Raw genomic sequence first — 24,534 nt, 5'->3', positions numbered from 1 at the left:
GAGTACAGCTGACGCCATCTTGATTAGGGAAACATGGTAGGAAATGTTGGGGAGAGTAGATTAGGTTAACTTGACCCCAAAATTCTGCTTCTGTAAATGGCTTGTTTAACTTGTTGGTTGCTTGCTCTACCCTACGTCAACCCCCTCATCCATGCTACGCTTTTACCTTTATAAACCCCAATTTGAGGACTGCTCGGGGTCACAGTGGCAGCTCCTGAGTCTACCCTGTGTCCCTGGCCGGTCAGCCCGCTTTTTTCACTGTCGTAGTTTTAGCTCCTGAGTCTGTGCTGCGTCCCTGGCTGGTCAGTTTGCTTTTTGCTTCCCCAGTAAATCCATCTTTTTGCTTGAGACTGTCTCTGAGTGGTGGACTTTTGGAGGGATGTGGAATCTCCTCCTTTGAACCCTGTAACACCTTCTGCAGTGTCAGCTTCATCTAGAGATTGGCTTCCCTTCGGGGTCTCAATTATGGCAGCAGTTCTAGGCTTCATACCCATGTGCGCCCTGCTCAGAAAGAAGCTGGCCTCGGAACGCTTTCCTTGCAACAAGAGCAGTCTCCTCTTCCAGAAGCTTCTTGTTTAAAATCTCCCCTTAAATCTTCTTGCCCTGAATGGAGTTTGTGCCAAATTTTAATCCAATTAATTAAAACCTACCACACATCCATTAAGGTCACTACCTTAGTCTCACCAGAGAAGGCTTGAAAGAGTGAGATAGTGCCAAGTTCTTGGTGGTAGAACATTTCTGCAGTTCTGATTTTCTACGGAAAGGTGCAAGACTGTGTTCGCCATTGCAACAAATGCCATGTCAGTTTCCTTCAAGTGACAGTCTTCTGTCATTGTGAGAGAATGTTTGGCAAATACTGCTGAAAATCTGAACAGCCATATAGATGTGGCTAGTTTTTTTTTCCAGTAAAAATAGTGCTCTGTGGATGGGTGGAGAGGTGGCTCAAGTGGTAGAGTGCCAACTGAGCAAGCAAGAAGGCCAGCAACTCTGAGGCCCTGAGTTCAAACCTCAGTACTTTTGTTGGGGGAGGGGAGTATCAGAGGGTGAGGGCTGGCCAGGGAGGGGGGTACAAAAGAAAAAAAAACCACTTAGTTCAAACTTGCTCAGTTTTCGGAATGCTTTTTCTTGAGGTGACCCATCATATGTAAGTATGCAGCTGAAACTCCACATGTCCTTCAATGAGAAGGACAAAATGATTGTTACTCAATACATTAGTAAAACATTTACTGGAGCTGAGATTTAATCAAGTTCGTGCATTTTACCATTGTATCCAGGACTTGTTAAATGCCTAAGTGACCTGTTATTAAGCTGTGAGTGGATAGGCAGTGATTCCTAGTACAGTACTTTGCTGCGTTGATTTGTGTCCAGATACAATAGTTCTATTATCACTGCTCTCAGTGGAAAAGTCAGAACACTGAAAGTGAGAAATAACACTATAGTCAGAGTGTGAAAGTAGTTAGGACCTTGCACTTTGCTGACAATTTCTTCACCTGTCATTTTTCTTTTTGAGCATCCCAAGAATATCAGACTTTTACTATTTTAGAGGAAAGTGTGTTTCTTCAGGGTTGTCAATTTTTTATTTTAGAATTAAGTTTAGAATTCTAGGTGTTTTTAAAAAAAGTCATTTGGTTCAAAGTGGAAACTTAGGTGCAATGCTAGGCTCTTGTTTAATATTATACTGTCTCTCATTGGCCTAGAGTTGACAACTACTGCATCTTATGCCTTTGTACAAAGATTGCTCAAGTGATAATTACAGAATGTTTCCATGTAATGTGGCTATGCTTTAGTCTCACATGCAGTCTAATACAATATTTGTAGAATTATACAAGTTTAGGTGCTTTTCCAGTGTATGTGTACCTATTGGAGTCTGTAAGTCTCTGAAGAAAAATGAGCAGCCCTATGAGGCTGTTACTTTGACAGCAGCTCTGGCTAATGCAGTTCCCATTAAGAGAGACTAACAGAACTATTTCTTTGATGTATAATTTTAAAGCACTCTCCCATAACTATAATGCTGGAATCATTTGATGATATATGTGGTTCAATTTAGTATGAAACAGAATGCACCTTCTAAAAGAATTACTGCTTTCAGTTCATACCTGGTTTTAAAACTGTATTGCAGTGAAAAAGTAGCAAAGGTTTTTCCTTTTCCAAGGGGAGGTGTATTTTCTCGTCACAAACTTCTTCTTTAATAGTACCGAGGAGTCCTACAAATACCTTAAAATAAAAATGTGGCCCTAAGGAAAGTATTTGGATTTTTAGAACTGAAGCATAAATAAAAACATCTCTACTAGGGCTGTGTTGCCGGTCTGTCCTCTCAATGCCTGCCTTCCCATGGAAAGTAGGATTGTCTTTAACATACAGTCTATCACATGAAGTTTTTTTTGTTAAGTCAATTTCATCACATTACCTACAGTTGTCAGACAAAGAGACTATTAAGACTATAGTAGCCAACATTTTATTTTACTGACCAAAAAATGGAATTGTATATTTCTCAAGGTCATATAGCTTGTTAGTAACAAGCAGGAGACTCTCTGTTCAGTTTGGAGTTCATGGAATTTTTAAATCTTTTTGTTTTTTCTTTTAAATTTTAGCAGGGATTTTTTTTTTTTATTAAAACAGGGTTAGAGAGAGAAATAGGGAAAAGAAACATTTCCTCTAGGAAATGAGAGTTAAAGAGTGATTCTTTTTCATCTTGTATGCTAGCCTTTCCTTTCAGTATTTGTCATTAAGAAAAATTATAGGAAATTTAGTTATGAAAGACAGTGGGCTTTGTAGTAGTTTAAAATGTTTTAGAGGGCTGGGAATGTGGCTTAGCGGTAGAGGATGTGCCTGGAATGCATTAAGCCCTGGGTTCGATTCCTCAGCACCACATATATAGAAAAAGCTGGAAGTGGTACTGTGGCTCAAGTGGTGGTAGAGTGCTAACTCTGAGCAAAAAGAAGCCAGTGGCAGTGCTCAGGCCCTGAGTCTAAGCCCCAGGACCAGCAAGAAACAACAACAAAAAAAAAACCTTTTAGATCCAGATTTAGGAGACTAGTGTTATTTAGAGATAAAGACAGAAGAGCTCTGGGAGCAGGTATAAAGACAGGAAGAGGCAATAAGGGCATAAAATGTACACAAAATTAACTTTGCTTCATGATGTAAATTTGCAATTTTGGAAGTCCCACAAAACTGAGTGACTTGCTGGGCTGAAAAGCTTACTTGTTGGTAGCCCAAATGATGTGAATTGGGCCAGGCACCCCTGAAAATGTCTCCTGCAGAGGACACTGTAGAGTTTATGTTCCTGGGCTCCCTCTGGATAGCTTGTCTCTACCACACTCTGCCACCAGCATTCCGTGGTCAGTTTTGATAGCATTAGTGTATGTGACTGTATTTTATTAGGTTACCTGTTTATGTATAAGTATCTCCTTGTATATTTATTTTTCCAGCTACACTGTGAGCTCTGCAGAACTTGCTTATTTTTGTAGCTGTAATGCCTATAAGTACTGGCCATAAAACAAGTATTTATTACCATTTCATTTTAGAATGAGTGAATGCTGCTGTTCAGCTCTTACTTTCTGTTGCTACTTTAATGAAACTATAATTTCCATAAGTTGTGTGGTTTGGAGGAGAGACCTGAATTAGAATTAACAAGACAAAACTGATCTAGGCCAGCCACTTCTCTGTACTTTGGTTACCTTTTACATAAGGTAGAAAACTGGTACTGTGCCTATATAACTAGATCGCAGAAGTTTATAAGCTGAAAGATTATCAACAAAAACTAGGCTGCTGCTTTGGGGAATAAACAGATTTTATCACAACTATTGTGCCTTGATAACTGTACCTTGTTTCCAGAAATTTCCAAAATTTCTGTGATAGTTGATAATGGATGAGGAAAGATATGTAGCCGTTATAATAAGCCAGGCCTCTGAGGGCATCAAATTCCGAGGATGTTTCAATCCTTTAGATAAAGTTGCATAGTATTTTATATAGCCTACACACATCCTCCTATATACTTTAAATCATTTCTAGAGTAAATGTAAATTCTATGTGAATGATTGTTTTACTCTGTTGTGTAGAGAAAAATGACAAGGAAAACATGTACAAAAAACCCCATGTCTTTGATATGTGTTTATATAACTTAGACTTTAGACATTCCATGTATAGACATTTAGACAATCCACAAGTAGAGGTCCCTTCAATATGGAGGGATGACTGTATTTGAAAACGAGTAAGTGTAATTTAATGCCAGCTTTTTGCCTAGGCTGGCCTCAAACTATGATACTCATGATCTCTGCCTTTCAAGTAGTTGAGTTTATAGATGTGAGCCACCACACCTAGTCCTAAAAAGTCTTACTTTGGGATATTATAATTTAATTCTTTTTTTTTTCAGGGTTTGATATACATAACTGGCTGTATTACTTCTTACAGCTCAAATTCCAGAGGCATCCTTTTTCATTGCTTTCTAAGTTTAGGCATAATTAATTATATTATTTCAATGCTTTCTGTTCTTGGCTTTTCTTAATATTTTCTTTCACCTAGTCATGTACTTTGCTAAGTCTAGTTGTGCAAAACAATGTGGTATAGTCATGGAAGGAGTCATCTTGTGTTTTATAAGCTGTAAAACCAGTCATCTTTTACTAATTGGTAACATCTTGGGCTTGCCTTTGGGCAAATTACTTAACTTTCCACATCTGTGAGATTTTTGTTGATATAATTAAACTGGGAAAGTATTGTTGGTCTAAATGAATATGGTCTAAATGAAATAAATATCTGCAAATAGCTTAAAATAGTTCCTGCACATAATAAAATACACAGTTAGCATAACTTGTTACTATGGGTGATGAAAATGACAATGTGCATGGATAGTTATTTTCCAGCTTGTCTGCATGTGATCCATTTAAAACTTTTAGCTCTGTGCTAACACAGGGACTACTTTAACTTATTTTTTTCTTCTTAATTACTTCTTGGAAGTTTGCTGGATTGTTTTTCTAAACCTAGATTTAATTTTATAATAAGTGAGGACAGTAATTTATAAACAACTGTGGAGTGCAGAATTGAACAAAAGCAGTAAAATAATGCCTAAAGTCTTTTTATAAGTAATACAGGAAATGCATGTCAGAGCTCCAGTTTTACTCATGGGAAAGTGTTAGTATAGTGGAAGTTCAGTTCAGGTCCATAGAAGTCAATGTACTTCTTAGCTATTGTATTCTCTCTTACTATTACATTTTTACTTTTGATATAAATATCACAAATGTTTACCCTTGTCTTCTTCACTCAAGAAATGTAGAAGGCACAGTTATTTACGTAGTGTTTTTGTGTTTGTGTGCTGGTACTTGAACTCAGGGTCTGGACACAGACTATAATCCTTTAGCTTTTCCACTCAAAATTGACGCTATGAGCCACAGCTCTACTTCCAGCATCTTGGTGGATAATTGGATGTGACTTCCCTGCTCTGGCTGGCTTTGAACCATAACCCTCAGATATTAGCCTCCTGAGTAGCTAAGATTATAGGGGTGAGCCAGCAGCACCCAGCTGGTACACAGTACTTTAAACAGTACAGTTTAGTATAATTTTGAAGTGGATAATAGATTACAAACTTCAGGAGGTGAATAATTTTGAAATACATTGCAACTGTATAATGAAGGCAGCATAAAGAATCTGAAGGAAAATTCCTCATTAGTAACAGGTTCAGAAATGGAAAAAGAAAGCAATAGAGAGGGCTATTTTGAGCAGAGCCTGATACCTGCATATCTGAGATAACAAGGTGATGACCTTGTATTGCAATTAATACGCACTAGAAATAAATAATTGGAAAGCACAACACTGTTGGGGGTCTAGGGGTACCAGTGGGAGAAGGTTGGTCTAACAAGGGAGGGTGAATGAGGATGAATACTGTCCAAATAGTTTGTTTGCATGTGTATGAAAATAGGACAGTGAAACTGGTTGAAATTGTTTTAAGAGGGGAGAATAGAGTAAGGGAGAGTGATGGAGAGAAGATAAGGTTTACTATATTACGAACATGTGGGGAAGTGTGACGGTGACCCCTTTGTGTACTAGTAAATATTCTAAGAATACAATTTGCTATCGTTTTGAAGTGATCTACTTTACAAACTTGTTTGTGGAATTAAACCTTAATTTCCCTTTTTAAAAACCATACATAGTTTGCAGTTAATGGGTATAAATGTTGAATGTATGGGAAATATTGGATATGGTTTTTAGACTTCATTCAGTAAAAGATTTTAGATTCTGGATTTTTTCCAGATTCTAGATTTTAGAGTTTTATTCAATATTTTTAAGTGTACCTGTGTTAACAGTTTTATTGTATATAAATCATGTAAGAATATCATAGTTGGCCACGAGTCCTCTAAGATATCATTATGTATATGTACACATTTTTAAAAATCTGCAAAATTGTAAGCGTTCAGTCTTGGTCATTTCAAGTAAAGGATACTCAACCTGTACTTTGATCATTGAGGTCATTATATACTGATTCTTAATTTTTTCTTAAGGACTTCTGCTATCACAGTTCACTGGTATTTTCTTGTTTGGTCATCTATTTGGAACTTTTGGGCTTTTTGTTTGTTTGTTTGTTTTGCCAGTGCTGGGCTTGAGACTCAGGGCCTGAGCACTGTTCCCCTGGCTTCTTTTCTCAAAGCTAGTACTCTGCCACTTGAGACCACAGCACCACTTCTGGCTTTTTCTGTATATGTGGTGCTGAGAATCGAACCCAGGGTTTCATGTATACAAGGCAAGCACTCTACCTCTAGGCCATATTCCTAGCCCTTATTTGAACTTCTGTTAGTGACAAAAATTGAAGTCACATTGTAGTGATCTCAATAGATTTTTTTTTTTTTTTTGCCAGTGCTGGGCTTGAGACTCAGGGCCTGAGCACTGTCCCCCTGGCTTCTTTTCTCAAAGCTAGTACTCTGCCACTTGAGCCACAGCGCCACTTCTGGCCATTTTCTTTATATGTGGTGCTGGGGAATCGAACCCAGGGCCTCATGTATATGAGGCAGGCACTCTTGCCACTAGGCCATATCCCCAGCCCCGATCTCAATAGATTTCTATGCCACTTTGAGTAATTAAGGAAAAATGTAATTGACAAGTGTATTGAAGAATTGAAGATACTTTTGACTTAGGCTGAATTTCATTCAAAAGTGGTATTTTTTCCTTAATGGAAAATTATCACTATTTTTGTCTGATCAGGTAAATTCAATGTCATTTAAAGAAAGGACAAGGATTGTGTGAAGAAATATCAAGAATTGAGAAGAGAAAGGAGGGATGGAAGTAGAGTGTGTATATGTGTGTATTTGTATGAGACAGACAGAGTGACAGACAGGCTGATTGGAATAACTACAGACTGCCCGTGGAATTCCGGTTCCACTGGATGGATGGAAAAAGTTCTTTCTGTTCGAGAGGTCCCTAAGGAGAAGATGGTAGGAAAGAAGACTTGCTATACTACATGAAGACACTTTTGGTGCAAGGCAACCTTTCCTCTCTTTGGAACGCCTTCTAGGTGTCTGATGGGTAAAGGGAAAACATGTATCACAATGGTGTGTATAAGAAATAAGAGGTTCACACTCATCGAGCCATTAACTGCTTCTTCCATCTAAAGGGATACTGTCACTAGAGAATTAATGTACTAGTGTACTGAGCATTGTTCATGTGTTTTATTCTCTCCTTATCTCCCTGTCAGAAGAAGAGACGATCTAAATGTATGAAGCAATTAAAATATCAGTTGTCATGGGCACTCTAACAAATATTAATTGAACAAATGAAGTAACTCGTCTTACGTTTTGTCCATTTGTAATCTCTAGTTTCTCTGTCTTTTTACCAGTTTCATAGAAGAATTTACAAGGGAATCCCTCTCCAGCTCCGGGGTGAAGTCTGGGCTCTCCTCCTTGAGATCCCTAAAATGAAAGAAGAAACAAGAGACCTTTATAGTGTGAGTGGCTACACTGTTAGTTTGAAAAAATAAAAGGCAAAACAATTAGCTTCTACTGTAATGTAAGATATTCACATCATAACGAAGTAATAACAAGAATTTATTAGGGTAGGTTTATGAGCCCATTTATTTTGGTGCTGGCAATCTACTTGTATTTCAGATGATACTGAAGTAAAAATGCTGTCTGTCAAATCAGTAAGTACTAAATGTTTTTCATACAGATCAATCTGAGTACTTAAAATGAACCCTCAATATTTGGGGAAATTTGTAGTGATGCTTATAGTACTAATAAAGAGATTTATAGTGTTATTAGGGTGTCTGGTGGGGGAGGAGTGTTGTTTCCAATAGCATGGGAAAGGAGGGATGAGTTTTCAAAGCACATTGCAAATACCTTTAGTCCTCTCCCTTCAATTTGGTTATGTTTGTTTTTTGTTTTTTCTTTTTTTACCAGTCCTGGGCCTTGGACTCAGGGCCTGAGCACTGTCCCTGGCTTCTTCCCGCTCAAGGCTAGCACTCTGCCACTTGAGCCACAGCGCCGCTTCTGGCCGTTTTCTGTATATGTGGTGCTGGGGAATCGAACCTAGGGCCTCGTGTATCCGAGGCAGGCACTCTTGCCGCTAGGCTTATATCCCCAGCCCCTTGGTTATGTTTGTTTTTAACTTGAAACTTTATATTACTGTATTTTAAAAATTATCATGCCTTTATTGTGATGGTTATTGTTGGTTGTGGTATTTGTTTTTGCTTATAAAATACTCTCCCCCATGTAATGTAGATATGGTAATTTTAAAAAATATATAATTTTATTGTTGTTACTAAGATATTATACAGAGATATTACCATTTTATAAGTCAGGTAATAAGTACTTAAAAAAATAATAATATCACCCCTTCCTTCACTTCCCTCCAGTTTCCCCTACTCCCATCCCTGTCCATAAGTTACAGTAGTTCCTTTCCATAGAGTGTATACTGAATAGCATGATTACATTTGTTCACCCTTCCTCCCTTTCTTTCTGTGTCCCTTCTTTGCTCCCCTTTAAAAAACAAAACAAAGCACTTACGCACACAGCTGTGTTCAGCAACTCACTTTTAAATAAAAGCACACACAAAGTCACTATCCATGTGAGAAAAGTGGCTAATATGAAAGGCAAATGGAAGAAAGCATTTGTGAGAACAGAAACAGTCTATAGAGCAACACTAAGATTTGAAATTCTTGTTAATGTCTTCAGAGAAATAAAATAGATATTGTAACCATAAACAAATGTAGGAAGCTGTAAAAGAAACATTCAAGAACAAAACGTCTTTGAATATAAACAATAACAAAAATTAAAGCCTTAATTGAAAATAGCAGTTGTGTAACTTTCCTAGAAAATGCATTTGGAGAGAAATAATAGAGAAGACACAAGAAAATTATGTAATAGCCTAGGAGGTGCCACATATAATAATCACAATTCCACAAAAAAATGAGTAGGATGAGAAAATTGACAAAGAAATTATTAAAGACAATTTGCTGGGCTGGGAGATGTATGGGTTCCTTACATTGAAAGGATCCACCAAGGCTTACCTCTGGGGATAAAAATAGATGCAAATCAGAGAGAAAATGGAAACTTCAGAGTGTGGGGAGACCTGCTCCTACCAGCTTCCAAAGAGAAAACAGATTGCTTCTAAAGAGACAGGAATTCTAATGGCGGCCTGAAGTCCAGGATACACTGAAGCCCTTCCTTTGGAACAAAAAAATGTGTGCTCAGAACTGATTGAGAAAGAGAATGAATCATCACACATTCAAGGTTCCACAGTCTTCTTCTTTCATGCATCCTTTCACAAGAACCACTGGGGAATGTGTTTCTCCAAAACAAAGGAAGAGTATAAACCAAGAAAGTGAAGATGTGAGACCCAAGAATCAGAGAGCCTAAACTGAGGGTAAAGCCAAGCCAAGGAGAGCCCCAGCAGATAGATGGTGAGGTGGGTCCCAGACCTGAGCTGGGCTGTAGTCCCGACAGGCAGCCCAATCAGGAGCAGGTTTGTTTTAGAATATTACTGGAGATTTCTGTAGCACATAGTGAGTTTACAATTAAATAAGCCTTAAGAATGTAAAACATGAAGCAGATCAACTCCATGGGAAACAAAAATGTTGTACAGTAAGAAAGTAAAAAGAAATCCTAGTAGATTGGATGGCTCAAGTCATGAAGAACTTCCAGAGTCTTTAGTGCAAACTCTAATGGAAATGTAATCTAACACCATAGGAGGGAAAGCTTGAGGGAGCCAGGAACGAAGAGAGTAGTAGATGAAGCCCAGAGGAGAGGGAAGGCTTTCTTTGTATTCCTTTGATTTTAACCATAGGAATGATTTGCCTAAACCAGAGGGGTTTTTGCTAAGAATTATTTTGCTGTTTATCATAGACTTTCGACAAATGATTTTCATAAAAATGTGCTTTCTTCCTTTCTTTTTCTTCTTCAGAAATTAAAACACAGAGCACGGGGTTGTTCACCTGATATCAGACAAATAGACCTTGATGTCAACCGCACATTTAGGGACCATATTATGTTTAGAGACAGATACGGTGTTAAGTAAGTAAACCTTAATATAATGAAATACAAATAGGATTTATAAATAGTTTTTATCAAGTAAAAATATGAGTGTATAGAATGTCCTATGTAGACTATAATCTTGATTTAGGTATTAGCCATCTAAGCTAATCATTTCAGTCCATTTTGTGTGAAATTTAAGATCGAACAGAACTTAAAAATGTTAACTTTGACATAGGTACTATATAATAGATATTCGCAAAGAATCATTTTATGATTTAGAATTTCTTCTAAGATGATACAGATGTTCTACTTTCAACTGAAAACATGCTAATCCCTTTTCTACAAGTAGATTCCAAGCCCTTGAATGATAGTCACACTTCTGCTTCCATATCATCCCTTTGATAAGAGAATAAAGAGAAATTGTTAATGTATGTACGAACATATCAAAATAAGAAAAAAAGTACTTCTAACAGTTATAGTCCTTCCTATAGCTTGCCATTTGGCTGGTGTTTACAGCTATCTTCTGTCTTTTCCATGTGCCCTTTGCCCTCACAAAGTACATGAGCTGGTTGTAGTCTTTTGCTTGGTTGAATGACCCAGACCCTTGGTTAGCTGGCCTGTAGCAGTCCTGCCTGAATTGAGTTGTTACAGTTTTCCATTGACTTTAATCACAATGCTTGGTAATACTCTGCCGTATGCTTACTGTGTAGTAGTAACCCATTTTCTCCATAATAATCAGAATCAGTCACCCTAACCAGCATAATTCTCCTTCTTTGCCTATAAGAGGCCTAGAAAAGAATGATTGGGTGGCATATTCCAGTTGTAGTTTAAAAGAATCATGTTGTATCTCCTAATAAAGGAATTCTTCCCTTTGGAACTAAGATCTCTACATCACCAGAGGCTAACATGGCTAGGACAGGAGGCAAAAAATTTACTAGGGAATCATTTATGTTGAATCCCTGAATCTTGGGTTTGGGAAAAGAGCATAGCTCGCTTCCCCCATATCACTGCCATCAGCCCACCAGTAGATGGTGCTATATTGAAGGCTCAGTTGACTCTTCGAAGGCCACTGTTGTGTTAAGTTACTGGTGGTATGATTTGATAGTAAATTGGCTCATTGAAAGAGAGTTACACGTTTAAGAAATGTTTGAGTCCTTTCTATTTTTAGAATAAAACCCTTTTATCAACCAATGTTATAATATAGGCCCCCAAATACTTTAATTTTTAATATGAGCTCCAGATAGTTTATTTATTCATGTAATGATTTTATCTGGGTTTGTTTTTGGTTAACTTAAATCTTTAGATAGTTGTGTAAGAGGGTTATATCAACATTTTTGAAGTTTATAATTAATGTAATTTTTTATTTCTATCAACATTTTTGACGTTTATAATTAATGTAATTTTTTATTTCTCTAGGCAACAATCCTTATTCCATGTTCTTGCTGCATATTCTATTTATAATACGGTAAGTTCTCTGAGGGGTCTTCTGAATAACTGAAGCTTCTTTTTGGCACTCCCTGCCTAACCAGGCCCTTGTGCACATTTCTTCATCTCAGGACCAGATGGTCCCCACAATCTCTTTGAGCTCTGTGGATCTTTTTCACGGCTTCCTATGCTAGTTTGAATGTTGAAAAACCTTGTGGTCACAGTGTGCCAGTAAACCTCATTTTTTCCTTCTCCCTCAAGATTGTTCTTATATTTTGTGCTATTTGTTTTTAATCAGGAAGACTGAATGGACAGAATGGGATAGGAAGTTGGTGGATTGGTAACTCTGTGTCACTACTAGGAAGTTGCCTTTTAGTATCATTTTACTTAGTAGTAAGGCCCAGTAGAAGTGGACTAACCTAAACACTTGGATAATAGACGTACTATCCTTAAGCATTGACCATTCTGAGGAGAGAAGATGATTTAGAGAAAGACCTAATGTGGGTAATAAGTACCTATTTGTTGGTTAGATTCTAAGGAAAACACCTTTGAACCTTGGGATATATAAGTTTTATTATAGCTAAAGCCTTCAGGGTAACAACTAGAGTAGAAATTCACTCAAACTAGGGAAAGTTTAAAAAGGATTTATTTCTCACAGAAGTGAAGCAGTAGCTGGGCTTTCTGGGAATTTCAACTACAAAACCAGCAATAGTCATTGAAAAGGATAGCAAAAAAGCTCAGAGACAGAACCTTAGTCCTGAGTTCAAGCCCCAGGGACAGCCCCCCTGAAAAAAGTAGATTCAGATTTCGTCTTCAGTGGTACATTTGTTCCTGAGCATAGTTTTATTTTTTTATATTTATCATAGTGCTGTGAAAATTGTAACAGTTATCTCTAGACTTGTCTATTGAGTAATATAAGTAGTCATTTCCTGATATTTCATAGATCAGCTTTTTCGATGTGCTTTTGCCTGCAGTTTGACTTTAAGCCCTGCAATATCTGTCATGTCATTTGCTCTTTAGGAAGTCGGCTACTGTCAGGGGATGAGCCAGATCACAGCTCTGCTCCTCATGTACATGAATGAGGAAGATGCCTTCTGGGCCCTGGTCAAGCTCTTTTCAGGCCCCAAACACGCCATGCATGGTAAGGAAATCCTATATCGTATCATTAACCATAAAGAAGAGAGGGGGCCAACAACAAAGGAAAACAAAATCAAAGATGTGTGGGAGAAGAAGTACATGTGTGATATCTCAGAACTTACTTAATCAATACTTATTACTAATTTCTTCCTTCATTTTTCTTTGTTGTAGTTTTCTGAAGTTTGTTGTGCTCCTTGATTTTTATCTTTTCTCTAATAGGTATTATTGACATTTAAAAATTACTTTCTTATTTTCCCCCAGTCACAAAAGAAACAGCCTATATTTAGAGAAATTTAGGAAAAGAAATAAAAGCCATCTTTTGGTTAAAAAACAAACCAACAAACAACTTTCAGATAGCCATGCACTTATCATTACAGTGAAATGTTATGTTACCTTTGGCTGATAGTTCGGTTTAAGTCCTTGTCTAAGAATATTAACTGAGAAATGATAATGTATAAAGGTGAATAAGGTACATAATGAAGTAGTTTTATATTTCAAGTATGGCTTTTAGATCTTCCAGCCATAATTTTTGTTTCATTTTAAAAGCCTGGTAACACATTTTGGGTTACTTAGTATTTAAGGTTAATACTCAAGTTACTATTATTACTTAATATTTCAAAACGTGTAATTTTTGGGTTTTTTTAAGTTGGCATACTGTTCTTTAATAACTTTTTCCTTATTTTGCCAAGGTGTGCATTAAACCTTGTTTCAAATGGTTTCCATTGTATCTTCTTTTGGAAAGTAAGGTAGCATTTGTCCATATAAAACAAAATTATCTTCCTAATGCCATCTATGTAAGACCATTTTAACACGAGTTTTATTCCAAGAATAGATCATCTTAAGATTACTTTGAGAATATTTATGGGTTATGTGGTAGAGAATCTGCTGCATACAGTGCTGTTTTCATATTATTAAGATTATGATAATAACATTGTCTATTGTATATTTAGTCTAATGATCTGACCAGGTGGCTTTTATGAGGATATTGTATGTAAAGGATGACTAATTTTGTGTGTATATGTTTGCTTGTTTGTCTCTATCTGTCTTAGTGTTCCTTGCCAGTTATTTTAACAATTATTGTCTACATAATAACTGTTTCTTGGCACTTTGCATCCCATAAATGGACTCCAGAAGAGAGACATATTATTATACTGAGTTTTCCTCAAATAGGCAGTATCATTTACAAAAGCATCTTGAAGTCTGTATCAGTCTTTATTTTGTCTTCCTGTGTGATAGTATTGCTGATCTCTCCTGAAATACAATGGAGTGTTACAATTTCAATGATATATAATTATGTGGAAGACTGCCTAATTTTAGAAAACAGTCATTTCTTTTAAAGCTATTTCCTAGCTTAGCTTCAGCAATTATTGTCACCAGTTTTATCTATAAAGCAATACTAATTCTACTATGCTGACATTTGTACTTGCAGTGCAATAGAGATCATTATTATGGGTGAATTTGTTCTTCAGAGACATGTATTTCTATATCTGCCTATGAAATTTTATAACTAAAGACTGTCTCTGCTCTTTGAATTGCCTGTAAGAAAGATATATTCATTCTGAATCTTTGGAATCAAAGCTAGCGCAGGAAAAGGGGAGCCTGGAACATCAGTGAACAGGGAAGCAGTGTGAGGCATCTTAGTATTTTCAAGCTAGTTATTATTGAAGTACATTGACTTCTTCAAAAGTCAGACTTCCCTTAAGATTTTTCCAATTCTCATTTCTATCAAATTGACCATAAAAATGTCACTGATAAAGAGATTTTTTAAGGGAAAACATTTCACTGGAAAATACTGCTGAGTGAGGAAAAGAATCTCTTATCTGGAAAATTTTACACATACTTTCAAAAACTAAGAATTAGTTAAGAAAGTTCTGCGCACTGGTGTGTTCCCTTACATCTTGAAGGAACAGAATAAAAATAAACACCAAAAATGGACCATCTAGTGATAGCTTTCAGAGTTGTGTAGAGCTAGATTGGAAGATACTATGTGGAGAATAAAGTCCATTGAGTTTATGTCCTTTTAAATGGATTGCATCAATATCTGAAAGGAAACATGAGTAAAATCAATGAGTTCAGTACACAAACTGATACTAACTTACTATTTATAATTAGTGACCTCCTAAAATTTTACAGATTATATTGTATAACCAGGTAGGACACAAATAATTTTTGACATAATAATGATTATATAGTGCCTGCATATTTTAACTGATGTTGAATAGAGTACACAGAAAAAGGATTACATAGTGATTTTTTAAAAGTATAGAAACATGGTAATAGTGAAATTTTTAGAGGAAACTTGAAAGGTAATAACGCACGTGTGTAATATATTAACACTAAGGCAAATGATAAAGATTAGAACAATCTCTTAAAAAACCTAGCCATTTTTATATGATCAATACCTTTGCCTTAAAAATATGACCTTGATAAGTGGATTTGTTTCCTTTATTTCTTACCATTTTAGTTTTCCTCTTAAGTAATATTCTATCTTCTTTAGTAACTTTTATCAAATTATGAGTGATGCTTAAATATGCTACTAACTAGAAGCTTCATCACCCAAATTTACACAAAATCATTTCCTTGGTGGGGAGGAAAATGTTTTAGTAACTAGTGGTATTTCTTTTCATTTTTAGCAGTTACAAATAAAATATATCACATTTTAAAATTGAGGTCTTTTGCCGGTATTATTTTTGAAGTCTTGTTTTTATGTTTGTATTCTAGGATTTTTTGTCCAAGGTTTTCCTAAACTCTTGAGATTTCAAGAACATCATGAAAAAATACTGAATAAATTTCTGTCCAAACTTAAGCAACACTTGGTAGGTAGATGTGACACTGACTTACTTACACCCATAGACACCAAGAGTGAAGCTGTAATAACTTAATTCAGTCTTTGATCCAACTACATTATTAATTTTATGATGTCATCCATTTAACTTACTATGTAGTTATAATTCCCAGGTGTTTGAGGATAACAGGTTTTTAAATTTTAATACTAATAGTCTGTCAGAATCCTAATTCATAGATTTAGATTACCTCTGTGAATAATAAAAATAAAGCCTTTACAAATGTGTGATTTCTCAGTTATTTTGGAGCTTTGAAAATTATACAAAAGCATTTTGAGGTTTATTCAAACTGATTGGAAATGTACATATGCTTTACTATAAAATAGAATATGAAAAGAGTTCATTATAAGATAGACTAATGAACATTTAAGTGTATTATAATCCTATCATGAAAAATCTATTGGAGATATTTTGAGAAGTAAAATTTTGGGAGAAAAAGACTTGAAAAACTAAAATGAAAAAGATTTATGGTAGATGATGGCTGTATGTTTAATTTTTGCAGCTACCTCCCATAGCCTTCCTAACATTGAGTGTTATGTTATCATAATTCATTGCTATAATTTTGTTGCAGAAATTGTGAGTTTTTTATTTTTTCAGGATTCCCAAGAAATCTACACAAGTTTTTACACAATGAAATGGTTTTTTCAGTGTTTCCTTGATCGTGTAAGTATTTATTTACAAAACTCAGTCATAAGATTATAAATCCAACGTGAGGGGTAGCTGCTTGGCCTTACTTGAGTTTTGTTTTGCTCTTAATTGCAGACTCCTTTTACACTGAACCTCAGAATATGGGATATCTACATCTTTGAAGGAGAACGAGTCCTTACTGCTATGTCTTACACAATCTTAAAATTACACAGAAGTAAGAAATGGTTTAAGTACAAAGACTCCATCAAAACTGAAGTCTTTGTCAACTCTGATGTCTCAGTCCCTACTCTAAATTCATTGTCTTCCAGCGCTAGTTGTTTAAAGAAGTTTGGAAACCAATGGAGAAATCATCATCAGTTGTTTCTTTTTCATGACTAGATTACAAAGGACTTTGTTTCTTTTCTCCCTGTATCAGTTCATTTTTGCACTTTTAGAGTGGAATACCATTTGGTAGTGTCATTAATATTATTCATAAACGTTGATATCCACTGGGACTCTCTATTTTCACCAGTCTGAGTCTTAGGTTTATAATAGGACAACAGAAGAAGCAAGGAAAACAGGCCCCTTACTTAGTTCAGGGGGCTAGGGGAAGCATTTCTACTATTGTTTCCTCCTTCCAGAAAATCAGTTTCCATCTCCAAGTTGTAGAGGAGAGTGTACAGATCTGTCTTTCTGCTTGACTGCATCACAGTTGGGGCAAGCATAGGCAGTGTATATAGCTGCACAAATAAATCAAGGTTTATTATGGCTTTAAGTTTTACAAAAGGTACTTTCAGGGCTCTGTAAATTGGACTTATCATACCTTACTTAAGAATCAAGAAACGAAAAGATTTCCTTCTTGAGTATGAAGTACCCTGTCCATCTTCTATGTCTCAACTTTAAGTATCTCTCTTATAGCTAGCTAGATGTTGCACCATTAAAAGCTCTAGAATTTTACCTAGTACCACATAGTTTTACATTCATAGCTATTTTGCACTCTTTCCATTAGTTTTGAATGATCTGTTCAGCATCCCAAGTGAATTATAAGGCCATTGGGTGAAAGTGGTCATGTTTACAGCTTGGTTCGCTGCTATGCTTGGCATTGTTTGGAGCATGGTAGACTGGAGTGGATTTCAGGAGGGCCAGATTCTCTGTATTTTACAGAGCAGTGAGACCATCCAGCGGGAATTCTTCATAGTGTTGGTTCTTTTTAAGGAAAGGACACAGACGCATTGTGGCTCATTTTCCTTCTGCTCAGGTCCCTTTTCCCAGCAGACAGACTAAGGCACAGCAACAAAACTCTGGACGACAGATTGTCTTCCCAGTCTCAGGTTTCTAGCTGAAATCCTTTCTCCTCTTCTTTTCATCTGCCTTTTACCTCTTTTTTCCTTCCTTTCTCTGGATTGTAAATAGATGAAAGTGTAGAACAAAAGTATAATTTTTATTTAGAGATACTATTTTACTGGTCCCTAGTAAGTGGTGTAAAAGTAAAAATATAATGTACTATTTCTTTACAGCTCTTTTTCTCTTAAATTATTTTACTTGTATGTCCCTTAATTCAATTTTGACAAATGTTCTTACTCTTTATAAACTTTATGCCTAGTAATTACTTTACAAGCCCACAGACAATTAGACTAAAAAGCTGTAGAAAAACCTGCATGCTGCTGTGTTTTTATCTTGGTTACAGAAGAGAACCTCTAAGACTTAAATAACTTTTCTTTACATCCAACAAAAACAGAGTGGAAGTAAAGGATTGAAAGTGGAGACATGTTGTTTAAGGGGTACAAAGCTTTACTTAGACAAAAGAATAACTGTTGCTGATCTGTTATACAGCATAGTCTTTGTAATTAATAATATGTAGCACATGAAAATTGCCAAGGGAGAAGATGTTAAATTGTATTTGGTGATAGATATGTCAGTTAAGCTAAGTAGCCATTCTACAATGTTATACATATAGCAAAAGATTATTGAGCCCACTAAGTATTTACAATTTGTCATTTGCCATTTTAAAAAGTAAAAAAAAAATGTCTTTTTGAGTACCTTAAGCTCAAAGGGCCTAATTTCTTTCTTTGTGATTTCCTGAAAAGTATTTACAGACTGATACTAGAAATTCCTCAGTGGTTTTAAATAGTAAAATATCAGAAAGAACCTAAATGTCTTTTCCTAGAAGACGTCTTTGTTTTACTAGGCTCATAATATAATGTCATATGTAAGTTGTACTTTTGTGTTTTTCAAATGTCCTCTTGTAAAACGTACTACACCTGAAGTATGTTATCTTTCAACTTAAAGTAACTGTTGACTTAGCATTTATATTTCTCTCATCTTTTCTTAGAACATCTAATGAAATTGTCTATGGAAGAACTTGTAGAATTTCTTCAGGAGACTCTAGCAAAGGATTTTTTCTTTGAAGACGATTTTGTAATCGAGCAACTTCAGATATCAATGGCAGAACTAAAGAGGGCAAAATTAGATCTCCCAGAACCTGGTAAGAAATATCCTAACATTTCACTAGTTTTCTACTAGGAGCTATGGATTTTAAAACAGAAAAGAAAGATGTATCTCTTGCTTTTGGATAGTACATGGATTATGCAAATAATAACAAAGTGACTGTGAATTAGATATCAAGAGAGCTAAGTGAAAACTTAATAGGGGAAGGCCAAAGGAAGGATAGTGGAGGAGAGAGCTAAAAGGGAAAATGTAGAAGATGAGGTAGGAAAAACATCTAAGAAATTTGAGAGAAATTAGTTGACAAATTATTTTGATAGATACGTTATGCTGAGGAACTGTTGTTTTTGCCTTTTTCTTTCCCATGTTTGTTGCAGTAGATGAGGTGGTAAGAGACTGGGTAAGTGGAAATGAATGAGTGAGAGATGAAAAGTAAAATTATAGGCCTGGAGGTGTGGCTCAGTGGTAGAGCACCTGTATAGCAAGTGCAAGGTCCTGAGTTCAAACTCCAGTACTACCAGTTATGCTAATTAGATTTGGTATTTCCTGATTTAGGTGTCATCTTTGTATCTGGACATGAAGAAAGCAGAATTATATTCATGAAGATTTGTTTTTCCCTTTTGTAAAAACCAAGCTTCTCTGCTTTTACTTATTGAGGGGGTTTAATCAGCAATTCTTGAAGATGTGGGGTCGTCAGGATTGACTAGAAAACAACCCCTCACAGTGGTAATTGAGTTTTGAGCATAGGCCTTGTGAAACCATCGCCTTTGCTAAGTGAGGTCAACTCTCCCTTGTTCAGTATAATGATGTCCATTTTCTACTAATTCTTTGCTGTAGCAGGAAATGCTTTTGGAACAGCAATTACTATAGTCTTGCTATTGAATGTTTATTTAAAAAGAGTTAAACAGAAGACACATGTAAAAAAATACATGTATTATCAAACTATTTAAACGAGATTAAAGCTCGAAACCTCTGTAATGGAATGGGGTATTGTTTACCATCTGTCATCTAATTAGCAGCTTATATTGTTCAGTGTTTACTATTTGCCACATACTACAGACAGTGTCTCATTTAATCCCTGAAAATCACTGTAGAAAAAGTTCTAGTCCTCATTTCATAGCAGTAGTGGAATGGGGGCCAAGAGTAGGGGAGGTAAAGGGAGAGGGAGAGAGAGATATATCATACTAGAAACACTGGCTAGTGCCTACTGTCATCACACCGGCAGTTAAGAATGTACAGTAGGGTGTGTTAGGGTAGCCCTGCATTTTCTAGAACAATACAGAAACCTACCTTACTTGGGGATTTATTAATGTGCAGTTTTAACCAAGTGAAGCAAAAAATAATAATAGAAATTTTAACTTCCTGCATGCTCACTGTAGCTCTGTTGATGTGGAGCCTTTAGTCTTGCTTTATCATCCATTGTATTTAAGTCCTTGTGTGATCTGCTTAGTGTTTCTCTGCTCTAACCTGGTGAAAATAAGTTCTCCCCCAAAACAAGGTATATGGGAATTTTAGATTTGTTGGGAGATGCCATGTTTTAGTGGAAGTTGGATAGCATCATGGGGAATATGAATGGAACCACAGTTGTACCCATCCTGGACAAGCACAGGATTTTCTCAGTGGCAATCTCCTTGAAACTGTATCTGGGGATACTAAGCCGACTGCAATCTCCTTTTCATCTGTGTTTCTACTATTGCCACATTTATTTTCAGGATTTGTTTGCCCTTGCTCTTGTTTTCTCTTTAAATTATGAGCTACATATGAAACAGAATGCCAAGAAATTTTGATGTCAAATCTATCTTTTAAAAGTATATACAACTACGTTACTTCTTTTGGTTCCTTACATGTTATATCATCTGTCCTCCGCCAATAATGTATGATGGGATCCACATAAATTCATGGTGTTTGTAAGTTTTTTCTGGTTGGGTAGAGTATTCTATTGTTTTGATCTCCATTCTTTTCATTTAAAATCTGGTATTGTTCCTTCATATTTATTGGGCATTTCTAGTTCATTTTCTGTGAACTTCCCTATTTACCTGTTGTCTGTTGACAATTGGTCTCTGAGTGCTTGGTAAAATAAATATGTTTGCTGGTATAAGATGTGCTACACATCTAATACACCCTTTCCTTTCCTTACAGATCTTTTTCCTTATAACTTCTGCTCTTATGCCTTTGTTTTTTTTTCTTTGCCAGGTCTGGGGTTTGAACTCTGGGCCTGGGTGCTGACCTTGAGCTTCTTTTCCTCAAGGCTAGCACTCTACCACTTGAACCACAGTGGGACTTCTGGCTTTTTCTGAGTAGTTCATTAGAGATAAGTCTCACGAACTTTCCTGCTCAGCCTGGCTTTGAACTGTGATCCTCAGATCTCAGCCTTCTGAGTAGCTAGAATAACAAGAGGTGAGCTCCCAGCATCTGGCTAGCACTTTTATGTCTTTTGTAAAGAATTTTTTGCATACTAGATGAAGGGCTTTTTTTTTAAACAACAACAAAACCCCTCATGTTTCTTTTGTAACTTTTGTGGTTTTTTTTTTAATGCTTCAATCATTTTTTAAAAAGGTATGGTTGAATATGATTAAATCTTAGCTCATTTACAATTACATTTTTCTATAGAATAAGTAAAAAGGTTTTTTTTTTAATTTAGTTATACAAAGGAGTTGCCATTTAACAAAACAGTTTATGAATATAATATATCTTGACCAGGGTCATCCCTTTTAACATGCTCCACCCGTCCCTCCCCTTCTCACTGCCCCTCTGACTCTCCTTATTTTTGTAGGATATACATTGGGTTCTTGTTTTGCTTATTTTCTTAACAGCTAGTTATGTGTATTAAGTGCAGTTAGTCATTATATCATAGTATTTTATTCTATTGCATCCATCTCTACAGTTTCAGTATCTCTTAAAGCTAATATTCCTCATTACTTTATTTCAAGTTACCCAAAACAATCCACTAGTATTTTGAGTTCATATTGAAATTAAAGGATTATAATTTTAGGGTGAGGAAACCTGTTTTTAAAATGGTGGATTTCTAAGGAATAGCTTTTACTTTTTACTTGAAGTTTCCTTTAGTAACCTTCCATCACGTTTGTTTTCTTTATGTGACCAGGGCTCCTGTCTCAAGTCCCACTCCAGCACAGGTGTTTCATAGGAAGTTGACCATCAGCACCCAGGTGTGTTAGGTTTCCAGGCACTCCAGGTCCAAGAACAGAGATGTGGGAAGTTCCCTTTTGAGGTCGTTACCAAGATGGTTAGGTAGGGGGCCTGACGAGGAGAGGCCAGACTGTGGAGGCTGGGGACCTACAGGTCACCAGTGCGTAACTTCGGTCTTCTGTATTACTATTGTAAATTGAATCTTCCATTTTTTTTAACTTGCTAGGAGAACATTTAAAATATACTGTTTTTGTAACAGATCTAATTAATTGACTTCATAGGTTCTCTAAGACTTTAAGGCTTATTGTGTTCAGCAAATACTAGTATTTCTCTTCTCCTTTTCAATAGTTACACTTCTTACTCTCTTTTCAAATCAAGAAAGTATCCAGCTATTTCTGGATTTAACTATTGTTAATTTGTTTGTTTTTGCGCCGTTCTACGGCTCAAATTCAAAGCCTGGGTGCTATCCCTCAGCTTCTTTTGCTCAAGGCTAATTCTATACCACTTGAGCCATAGCTCCACCTTTAGCTTTGGGGAATTTCATGGACTTTGGTGTCTGGGCTGGCTTTGAACCTTCATTCCTAGGTCTTGGCCCACTGAGTAGTTAGAATTACAGGCACGAGCCCCTGGTGCCTAGCCTATTTCTGTATTTTTATCTGTATATGCTCAACTATTTGTGAAACCATTTTTTCCTCTTCCCTTCCCTCTTTTTTCCCTTCTCCTCTCCCTTTCCCATCTTCTTCCTCTTCCTCTTCGTTGCCTTCCCCTATACCTTGGCTTTTGCCTCCACCTCCCTCCTCCCTCCCCTCCCCTTCCTCTCCTCTCCTTTTCTTCCCCCCCCCTTCCCTCCCTCTCCTCCCCTGCTTTTCACTTCCTCCCTCTTTCTCTTTCCTTTCTTGTACTGAGGTTTGAGCTCAGGGCATCCCGCTCGCTGGACAGGTACAGTATCCCTTGAGCACTGCACTAGTCCCTTTTGTGTTAGCTAATTTTTGAGAGAGCGATCTTAATGCCTTAGCCACGCGGCCTGCAGTCATGTCCGCCAGGTCCAGCCCTTTGTGAGGGGTGCCAGGCTGGCCACAGAGTCCCTCCACCTCTCAAGTAGCAAAGGTTAAGCATTCAAATGTGTCTTTAGAGGCTGCACAATAGTGTTGGACAACTCACTGATTTCTTTTTTACAGCTTTTGTCAGATTTTCTTCTGTAACAAAGAACTTTCCCTACCTTATCAGTGCGTCTCTGTGATTATTTTAAAATTCAGTTTCTACTTGGAGAATACTTAACTTTTTGTCTTCACTAATTTTTCCTATCTTCTATGAAATTGAAGCCATTTGGCAGTCAGTGAAGCCATTTGGCTTAAATCAGTGAAAGTCATTGTGGTTAGAAACCCTGCACTAAGCTTTGACTGCCAATTTGATCAAAGTTTTATAATGTATTTACATAGAACCAAGAGTTGGGGTTTTTGTTTTTTTTTAATAATTGAGAAAGAAGAAGGGAAGGAAGGGAATTTGTTGCTTTGGGCTTTGATACATGTGCTTTTATTTCCCCCTAGAGAAACTTGGGATTTTGTTTATAAAACATGAATTTTGTTAGCTTCTGGTTGCGTTTCCTCCTTTTTCTATCGGGAGCGGCAGCTGTGGGCCATGGGAAGAGAACATTTCATGTTTGTGTGGAGCAGGGCTTTTCTGGATCTTGTTTGTGATGATTTGATGCCTGGTTGTCTCTGTCTTATTCCTCTCTTTACCTCTCTAGTAATGCCTTCTTTCTCTTTTTCCTTCACTTGTTCCTTTTCTTTAGCTTATCTTTTAAAGCTGTTTTTTCTGCCCACAATTCGTAGGCAGTTCGTGTTCTTATAGTCCTACCAGTCTCCCAAAAAGATTTCCAAATCTGTACCTTCATCCCAGATCTTTGTCCTTGCAACTTGGACTTCCAGCCTGTTTCTTCAGAACCCTAAGTGGCCATCTTCACCTGCCTGACCCAGACACTGCAGACAACCCCTATAACCAAGTCAGTGACCTCCCTAGCCAACCTCCAGAGCTCTTCCTGTTTCTCTCTGTCATGTAAAATAGTCAGCATTGACTTACTAACTTACAATTCTCCTTTTGCTTACTGCCTCTGCTTCCTAGAACCCGTCCAGTTAACCATCAAGTTTTGTGTTGCTTTAGTTCTTGACATCTCACCAACATTTTCTTCCTAGAGCAGCATTAACTAACCTGCCTCCTGCATTACTCGCCTCCTTTGCAGAGCCTGAAAGATGGTGGGCCGGTCCTTCCCAGGCATTCTAACGCTTGTGGGAGAGAATCTAAGTCTTTTCTCTTTGTCACCAAACTGGTTCCCATCCCATCCATTCTGTTTAATTTTCATGTGGTTTAGGTATAATTAACATCTTGACACTTTAGCTCATTCCCAGAGTCTCCAAACCTGTGGAGTTTGATCGCTTGTATTTTGTGCCTAAACAGGATTT

General features: G+C 36.7%; 1 protein-coding gene across 2 annotated transcripts in view; it reads left to right on the top strand.

Moving 5' to 3' along the window:
* Positions 1-24,534, top strand: part of Usp6nl (USP6 N-terminal like) — a 101,586-nt gene that overhangs the window by 72,536 nt on the left and 4,516 nt on the right. For both annotated transcript variants that reach the window (XM_048367390.1, XM_048367389.1), the window contains exons 7-14: positions 7,820-7,927; positions 10,381-10,490; positions 11,868-11,916; positions 12,897-13,017; positions 15,735-15,829; positions 16,454-16,519; positions 16,619-16,718; positions 18,816-18,968. In XM_048367390.1, coding sequence (XP_048223347.1) covers positions 7,820-7,927; positions 10,381-10,490; positions 11,868-11,916; positions 12,897-13,017; positions 15,735-15,829; positions 16,454-16,519; positions 16,619-16,718; positions 18,816-18,968 — 802 coding nt within the window. The remainder of the gene's footprint in view (positions 1-7,819; positions 7,928-10,380; positions 10,491-11,867; positions 11,917-12,896; positions 13,018-15,734; positions 15,830-16,453; positions 16,520-16,618; positions 16,719-18,815; positions 18,969-24,534) is intronic.

Source organism: Perognathus longimembris, chromosome 18 (assembly GCF_023159225.1).
Source record: "Perognathus longimembris pacificus isolate PPM17 chromosome 18, ASM2315922v1, whole genome shotgun sequence".
Taxonomy (NCBI): domain Eukaryota; kingdom Metazoa; phylum Chordata; class Mammalia; order Rodentia; family Heteromyidae; genus Perognathus; species Perognathus longimembris.
Note: the sequence above shows the minus strand (reverse complement) of the source record. Positions and strands in the feature narration are given on the sequence as shown.